At 43.0% G+C, this 9,533-nt stretch overlaps 1 protein-coding gene across 4 annotated transcripts in view; it reads right to left on the minus strand.

Moving 5' to 3' along the window:
• Positions 1 to 9,507, minus strand: part of USP32 (ubiquitin specific peptidase 32) — a 61,998-nt gene extending 52,491 nt beyond the window's left edge. For 2 of the 4 annotated variants that reach the window (XM_056506493.1, XM_056506492.1), the window contains exon 1: positions 9,343 to 9,507. In XM_056506493.1, coding sequence (XP_056362468.1) covers positions 9,343 to 9,400 — 58 coding nt within the window. In that variant the 5' untranslated portion in view covers positions 9,401 to 9,507. The remainder of the gene's footprint in view (positions 1 to 9,342) is intronic. The other 2 variants (XM_056506495.1, XM_056506494.1) reach the window with 1 other exon arrangement.
• Between the last annotated feature and the right edge of the window lie 26 nt (positions 9,508 to 9,533).

Here is a 9,533-nt window from a genome sequence, read left to right on the forward strand (position 1 = left end):
AATGGAGTAAAATTAATCATTTGAAACAATTCCAGCATCTGAAGGGAGCTTACAAGGAAGCTGGAGAAGGACTCCTCATCAGGAACTGTAGTGGTAGCAGTGGGTTCACTCTGGAAGAGGGCAAGCTTTGAGAGATATTCCTATATATAATATAGATATTTCCAGATAGAAATTTCTGTTAAAATATTTCAGCTCAATAATCTGTCACTGCCATTGTCACTAGATTTGAGATAAGGAACATCCATTCAAAACACAAAAGAAACATAAGTATCCACTCTACATTAAATACTTAACATGAAATTAAACTGTGAGTGGATGACAACTGAAAGACCAGCTGACAAAAAGACAGCTACAATGAGAATAAAATCACTGGTTTTGAGGAAGAATTCCAAAGGACTTGTAGTAGGTTTTATTTTGAAAGGATGAAGTCCACATTTTTATACAGAATGCAATTCTCTCTTATTTTGGCCTGGTGACATTGCCTCTCATAGCTTGTGGGCCCAATTCAGACTCTAAACTAAGTGAAACAGCTTCAAAGGATTTGGACATTAAAAAAAAATAAAAATCATCAAAATCAATGTTAGAGATTCCTTTTGCCTTTGTAGCTGCTGGCTGGCTCAGAGCAGCCCCCACTGCCTGGGCTGTGGCTGCACAGCCAGAGCAGGAGGAAGTCACATCTCTAAGGCACAGACTGTCTCAGGCACTATTTAAAACCAAAAAAAAAAATAAAAAGCCAGGACTGCAGTGTGTGACACAGCCACACGTCCTTTCTGTGTCCCACCACCAGGGAGGGGTGGCCCTGCTGGCTGCTCAGGGAACTCTGCTTTGGGGGGCACATGAACCTGTGCACTTCACTAACCATTCCTGCCTTGTTTTGCCCCAAACACAGCCCATGGGAAGCACAGGTCACCTCAAAACCACATTTCCATGGGATGGGAGAGCCTTGTACCGGGGAAAAGGAGGATTTAAACACCCTGGAGAGCAGGGCAGGTCACTGGATGTGCCAAGTCACCCTACCTGTGACAGCTGAGCAGTCAGGGGAGGCAGGACTCAGGGAGGAACTCGTTAAATAACATTTCTATTCAACACCAAATAAAGGCCCTGTTGCAAATGTTGCCATATTTTTATAATGTAAATGGCTTTGTTAAACTTTTAGATTATTAAACCAAGAGTGTCACATCTCTAGGAGTTAGGCACATGTACTCAAATAATTAAGGAATGTCCTTTAATTGCCATTCTAATGAATTAATTAATTGAAAAATTCTGATTATAACTTACATCAGTTTTTAAGCAGATTTGGTGAGCTACTACAAAACCCATATACAGACATATTTAGTGTCAAACCAAGACCTGAACTTAGTTTATAGCCATCAAAAATCAGAAATGCAGAAGAGATGTTACATCAGTCTAATAAAGCAGCATTTCAAAATGATGCACTTCCCCAACAAGCCCCACCTATAGGAACCATGTCAGTCCTGCTCAGCTGTAAATACAGCCCCATAAAAATCCCCATTTCTCAGAGGTGTTAAAATTCATTATGTAAAAAAGAAATGAAAACTACTATTGAACAGCTCAGCTGCAAACATTAAAGCTACACAGCCTGTGAGATATGGAGTCATCACTAACAAAGGTAAGGTGTCCCTGAAGAAATCACAAAAGCAAATGTACATTAGGATTTTGCCACTCTTTTTAGGCAAGCAGGGAATTTTATTCCAGTAAGTGCTAGCAATAATCCAGCATTCAAAGTTTGGTGAATTAGGCCCTTTCAAACTCTTAGGCAGAATCTACCTTAATGGATTTTTCTTCTACATTCATCTTTGCCCAAAGGCTTCATTGTCTCATTATGTAAATGACCTTTTCATATGAAAATTAAACGTTAAAGATGCTTTTTGTAGTTCTTCAATACTGCAAATATCACATGGACATTCACAATAATTCAGACTAAGTACAACTTATAGAAAAAGCACCTGCTTCAAGAAATGGAACAAATTAAGAAATAACTTGTTTTTAAATGACTAAAAATTGAAAGTCTTAATTAGAATTAACCCACAGAACTTTCTTTTCTATACAGAAACTCAAACTAGGAAACCATCAGACAAAGAAGAGCCCTAAAGGAGGCCCTAAAAACCCAACTGGGCATTTCTGATTTACATCAGGCTTGGAAATAACTAAAGCCAGTGGACAGAAACAACTCTGCTGTTTGAAAATGCAACACTTGTCCTACCCTTCCTCCATCAGCTTTCTGTATGCTCACAGTGTTTGGAAATTCTTCTTGGACCAGAACAGAACAGGATTATTTTAATACCATTAATAACTAAGTCATACAGATGTCATAAGAGCTCAAGACTCATCAGACCTCCCATACACCAAATGATTTGTACCAATGTATGACTTCACAACCCAACCAAAGACACACTCAATTTTCAGAAGATAGTGACACTTTTTGAATGACAGATATTAGTAACATCTTGGTTTTTAAATACAGAAAAAGCCTAAGCAGTCCCACCTCAAAGCAGGAGTGGCACAATAATCCTAATTTCCAGAATTCAATAGACACTTCATGCCTCACCTCATCACATTACATTAATGCTGTGTTCTTTTCCATTCTCACAGGCTTGTCATCCCTTCAGAGGCCCATTTTTTGAATCTGATTTCATTTTCTTGAGCACTAAAGAACTGAATGCCTTACTTATTTTATGAAAGGAGACAGTGGGCCGAGTTCCCTGGAGCAGAGCAAAGGGGTGAGGGTTGTTTTACTCATTCCTGCCACAGTGCCAGCAGCCAGAAAGCCTGAAACTGCTACAAGTCAAGTAAACAGGATTCAAAGTAGTCCCCTCTTATTTTTTTTTCTTTCACATTTCATTAGAGATGCTTCACCTCACACTGAACAACTTCCTAGTTTCTATTTTTGTCCTTTTTTTCCCCCCTTCTGTAGGACACTGTCAGGTAGATTTAGGATTTCATCAAAACAAGACTTTACAAAAGTCAAGCTGAACAGAAATATTTTAAAGAATCTATCAGGTTGGAAAGTATCTCAGGAGGTCACTTGGTTCACCCTTGTGCTTGAAACTGGGTCAAGGCTGAACTCAAACCAGCTTCCAGAAGGTTTTGTCCAGGCAGAGCTTGGAAATCTCTAAGGATGAAAGTCCAACAACTTTCTCTGGGCATATATATTTTATAACAAGCCTATTGTTACAGCAGGAAAAACTACAAATTTATTAGAAACCATAAAACAACTGATGTCACTGATGAAAATACAAGAAATAAAACTCAGGTTTATGACCTGTGAGATATATAGACATATAATCTATAATCCAAAGAAATGTTTTGAGGACTCAGTTTCAGTCTACATCAAGATAAGACAATGCATTACATATAGAATAACCTGAGAGTGGTCTTTTCAGTTATATCAAGATATTTAACACTCAAAATGAGGATTTGTTCAGCTTATCCTGTGACCTCCAGCCCCATGGCTGGAATGATATCTATTTAAACTCCCCTGGCAGCTCTCCTGACTGCTTTGACTGGAATCTCCAGGAGCATGCTGACAGGACAAAAATGCAGCTAATATTGGGAGCCTGCTCATATTTAGAGACATGATTCACCTGAGAAGTGAGAAACCAGAAGATTCCCAACCTTCACTGAATCATAATTCAACTTTTTGAGGGTTTTTCCCTTTAAGATGATCAACTGTTTTTTTTTTTATTTATGTAACACCTATGTCCCTAAATCCTCTTTTCTCAGACTTGCATCACTCTGCACATTCAACACTTGAGCAATGACCAAGTTTCTGCCATGCTGGGAACCATCTAAGAATTACTAAAAACCTACTAAAGGATGCAACCAGCTCCCACAGAACCACAGCACTTGCAGCAGCCTAAGCAGGAGGCAATATTTACCACTAATTTGTAAGTTTTCAACTGATATTTCATAAAGAGCCTCTAAAGACCACAAAAGGTATCTCAGGAAAGGAAATTTACTGTTAGCTGACTTAAGTTCACCCCACCAATGTTCCTCATTTCCAATAGGAAATAACTTGGGTAGTACTAAGCAAGAGGATGAAACCCCCTGAGTACCCTTCCCTAAACTTGGAACATGAGGTAAAGGAGAAAGTGGTGGCTGCAATTCAGCAGCTGAAGAATTACAGATTAAAAATCAAACTCTGTTCCAACAGAACAAGTGCAGCTGTAGGGAACAGGATTTGGGTGAGAGGCTGCACATGTCCTGTGTCCTGGGCTGACCCCACAGCAGGAAATGGGGGATTCTGCCCCTCTCCCTCTCAGGTGAGATCCCACCTGCAGAGCTGCCCCCAGCCCTGAGCTGCAGCTCCAGAAGGACTTGGAGCTGCTGGAGCCAGTCCAGAGGAGGCACAGCATGAGGAGGGATGGAGCAGCTCTGCTGGGAGGAAAGGGTGAGGGAATTGGGATTGTTCAGCCTGGAGAAGAGAAACTGTGGGGTGAAGGAGCTGACAAGAAACACAGAGACTTTTTAAAGGGCCTGGAGTGCCAGGACAAGGGGGAACAGCTTCACACTGACAGAGAGTGGATTCCATTGGATATTAGGAAGAAATTCCTCCCTGTGAGGGTGGGGAGGCCCTGGCACAGGCTCAGAGAAGCTGCCCCATCCCTGGAAGGGTCCAAGGCCAGGTTGGAGCAATCTGGTCTCATGGGAGGTGTCCATGGCAGGGGGGTGGGACAAGGTGATCTTTGAGGCCACTTCCAACCCAAACCAGTCCATGATTCTAAGAAGCATCTTCTCATCAGTTCATGGAAGTTTCAGCAGAATTCTCCAAGTCACTCCTGCCTTTGAAACACACATTCAGCAGAGACTACTGAGGTGTCCTCCCAAAACAAGCACCACAACTGAATGCCAGAGTTGTGAAATAATTACTGCTCTGTGAATTTGAGCAGCCACTTGCAGCTCTGCAGCTTTATAAACAGGAAGTGTGAAGCTCTGCATTCATACCTGCTTTCATCATATGACAGAGCCCTGAAGCCATCAAATACTGGCTGACATAACAAGGCTCACTGTAGAATCTAGACTGTCTCCACAGTGGATTCTATTCATTCTGATAGCTTAAAAAAAAAAAAAGAAAAAAAAGGCTGAGAGACTTCTAGGCATATTCACCACATGCCTCTGAAACTCAAGGCTCAGAAAAGCACAGGTTTATACCCTTAGAAAAGAACATATCCTCAAGAACCTTCACCTCCCTATCATGGCCAAGCTTTGGTTTTCAGAAAATAAAGCAGAACAATCCCCTTTGTGGAATGCAGAAAGAAGGGAATAAACCACTAAAATGGTTCCCTGATCATTTTTCCTAAAAAAGATGTCTGGGATTTAAAAAGTTAATTTCATAATCTGGAGTAATAAAAAGCAGTTTTCCACGGGCTGCAGGGCTGAGTCCATGGATTTGTCACCAGGCTGAGATGGACAGCCTCAACTAGATGATTATATATTTGCACAAGTTTTTCATCATCCTTTTGTCAGATTTATGACATCTGTACGCTTGAGGATGTTAATGATCAGACACCAGATATATTTGCCTTGATTTAAATAAAACAAATGTAGCTATTTTTCAAATTCAATCAAGACACAAAAGGTCATTAGCAAGATTTATCCTCTGCCCATCACACAACATTAGTCATTACTGGCACACACTCACCAACCTCCTTGTGGTTAGAGCAGGTTTTTGTTACTTGAACAGGCTTGGTGTTCTCCAGTTGGTCCCATCTCAGAGACACACAACCAGGGAAGAAAACTGTCTTTAAAAACCATTATTCCCTGAGCTCTCCAGAGGCAGAACCTGTGGGACTGATACACCTGCAAGTTTTGCCTCACTTTTAGCTGGCATTTTAACTGCATGTACATTTTCCAGCAACAGCACTGTTCCTGTGCTTTCATTTTGCTCTTTTTCTCAGAGATCACTGAGCACAGGACCAAACACAATTAAATGGATTTATCAGCAGTCACTCATTTCTCCAAATTCTAAGCTCACTGACCATGCTGATGTTGTGGCAGCTCCCCTTCTTCCACCCTGCACTCATGGAAAAAAAATAAATTTTACCTTGCTTTGAGCAGAAGAACAACTCTGCCTTCCTCTCTGGCCAAATTTGACAGATCCATGACTATTCAACAACATTTCTTTTAAGTGGTTCCCTGACTCAATATTTTGCATAGATAATTTAGCTGGAAATTTAGCCTGAATTACACCTGCCCAAAGTAGCGTTCACAGAAACTTTGACTACAGATTCTACAGTTTCATAATTCACAAGTATCTACATAAATTTATGCTCAGTCTACAATTATCCTCTCAAAGTTACTGAAGCAGAAAACATTAACAGCCACTGGAAAATACAGTCTGAAATAAACTGGCCACCAATACCACACAGGAATCTCTTTCCTAGAATTCTTATTAAAATTATTCCATATACAACACAGGACAGTGCAGGAGCTGCTGTGCTGGAGCTAATACAATAGTGAGAAAAAGTCTTTATTTTTCTAAAGTTTTACTGGCCCAAAGACAGCCCTTTGAGAATTGGGTGCCAAGATCAGCAGCAGGAGAACTAAAAGATAAGGCAGGCTTTAGAGCATCATCTCCTTGGCAAGGCCAGAGCACCCAGACAGCCTGATGAACACAGGGGTGGGAAATCAGAGACAAACATTGAAAATCCACCAAAACAGGACTCTGGCTGACCTGCAGCACTGCCCTAGGAAGAAAATTGCTGTTGGAGCTTAGGCCTTAGAAAAAAGCAACAAGCTCAAGAGCCACAGCACCAGTTCATGCCACCACAAATTTAGTTTGATAAAAGAACTGACAATTTTATGCTCAGGCTGGAATAGAGCACTTCTGACTTCACCTCCAATGACCTGCCCAAGGATTTCATCTCCTCCCAGAGAATCCATCCAGGAAGGAGCTCTGTGAGATCAGGAATAGCTCTCCTCATTTCTCATCTCTTACCTTTCCCACAGCAACACTGCTTTGTGCCTCTGGCTACTATAAATAAAATGACCACAACTGGCAAAATTCACAATAAGAGATGTTTAAAATAGCATCCCTTGCTTTCCAGTGCCAGATCTCAGGGAGCTGATGAGACTCCTGTGCCCTGCACTGGTGGCCACAGGACAACTTCACCGTGCCCATCACACAGCCACGTCACCACAGCAGTGTCACCTGCCTGTGCCAAGGAAAAGGAGCAAAATAAAACAGCAGGACTGTCTCCTGCTCAAGGGTGGAAAAGGCCATCAGCACCAGCCTGCTCTGGCACTTCCATCTCCTTGAACAGAAGTTACATTTTAGCTATGGTTATTTATATTGTGAGCCTTTAACCACAACTCTCCTCACCTTCACAACCTTTGGTTGCTACCAAAATGGAATTGCAGTAAATGAAATTGCTTAAAAGTCACCCTTATTTTCTGAAGCTGACAGATGCAGCATTTTTTCCAGATAGTCTCAACAACTGAAATTCAAACTGGTGACTCAAAAATATGATCACAGCATTTTGAATGATTGCCACAAGTACAGGTAACCACTACTGATTACTCATGAAGAATTCCCTGCAGAAAAATTTCTACAAATATCATCTAATACAAAACTTTCTCAGCATTTAACAACCAGGAAACAACGTTAGAGAAGGTGGATCTAATTGGAGAGAAATATATTTGCCTTTTTTTTTTAATATTTACCTTTATCCATTATCTCTGTTTGTGTCCACTGAAATGCCACAAGTACCAGCAAGGTTCTGTAGAAGTAAGAATGGTCTAACAGATATGTTTTGATAACTGGCCTGTTTTATACATACAGTGAATCACTGGTTAAGTAAACAACAGAGTTATTTAGCAAAACATCAATTTATAATAGAGTGCCTAAAACAACCTTTCTGGTCTCCTACAGAAAAACAGTATTGAAGGTCTCATATAGAGAAGAAAAACATCAAAAAAAAACCAAAGAAAAGTATTATATTCACTGCACAAAAATAGTTTTTTATTAAGAAGAAATCAATCTTACTAATTACGAAGCATCCAGATGAACTCCCTTGATTTTGAAGCAGTATAAAGAGTTTAAATCTAACTTTAAAATTCAAAACAATGTTTTTTCTTATTTAGCAACTTTGAAATATACATCGTGACCAAATGACTGTATTTTTCAGCAAACAGCTTATTTCAAAGGCTTTCTGATATATTTAACTTCACACCTCTACCAAGCTGCATTTATAACTCCAGCTCTTCTAAAAATACGTGCACCAAAGCTTTCAAAGACTTCCTATACTTTCACTAGCAGTGAAAATTCTTCAGGGCTGTTATGTTTAGAATCTGTAACACGAGTGACTTTGAATCATACGTTTGTTTCTCCTGCTTGACACTACGTTGCTCCATTTCCCATCTGACATGGCATCCCACAGAGGCACCACCAGATAAAAAAAAATTAGGAAATATTTAGCAAAAACCCCATTTCACGTCAATTTGTTTCTTTTTCAGTTAACACCCAGTGGTTCCTCCCAGCTCTCCCTTATCACTCCTGCCATGCCTCTCACATGCAAGCAGGAATAAAAAGGGCAGCCATAGATTGGCTTGAGCTTATGAATTTTATCAGGGCTTTAAATATCAAACAGGTGAGCTGCTTTACCTGCGCTGCATCACGTGAACGCACAACAGGGCAACAATTACAGACACCTGTCCTCCCTGCAAACCAGCTACTGCTGAAAATCCCTGTCCCTCTTTGTCCTTGGACTTGGCTATCACTTCCAGAGCCAGGGTGTAGCTTGCTGTCGCCTTGGAGCCCCGCAGCTGCAAGCATTCACCGTTCAGCTTGTTTATGTTTTCCCTTCGCTAGTTCCTCTTTAAATCCTCCGGGAGGACCGTGAACCGGGCTAAAGCAGCGATATCAGCCCCGAGCCACGCACACACGCCACATCCATCTTTCCATGCGGAGCTGCAGATGCGTGATCGCCGGGCACGGGGCAGTAAACACGCGGGGCGGGAGGGGACGGCGGGGCCGGCAGCGGTGACAGCGCTGTCACACCGGGCTGCCGGCGCTGCCCGATTTAGCCGCGCACAGCCCAAGGCCGGGCCGAGCGCGGCGGGGAGGGGACGGCACCGGGCCCTGCCGGGGCCGCGGTAAAAAGGGGAGAGAGAGAAATAAATAGAGAGATAAGAGAAATAAATAAACGACGGGGTAAAGGGGAGAGCGAAGGGAGAGGGGAAGGAGCCCCCCGAACGGCGCAAGTGCCTCAGCGCGGGGTCCGTCATGGAGGTGCCGCCTCACCGCCCGCTGGCGGGGGGCAGCGCGGGGGCCCTCGCCGCCAACCTCCACCCACGCACCCACCCTTCCCCGTCCTTCCTCACCCCTCCGCAGGGCCTCGTCGTAGCCGAGGAAGCCGATGCGGGACTCCTTGGCGCCCATGGTGCCGCTCAGTCCATGGCCGCGGCGGCGCCCGCCGGAGCCGCTACCGACGGGGAAGGGGGGGCGGGGCCGCCCGGGGGGGGCGGGGGGAGGAGGAGGCGGCGGCCGCGCGCCCGCCCCGCCGCCGCCGCCG

Source organism: Oenanthe melanoleuca, chromosome 19 (assembly GCF_029582105.1).
Source record: "Oenanthe melanoleuca isolate GR-GAL-2019-014 chromosome 19, OMel1.0, whole genome shotgun sequence".
Lineage (NCBI taxonomy): Eukaryota > Metazoa > Chordata > Aves > Passeriformes > Muscicapidae > Oenanthe > Oenanthe melanoleuca.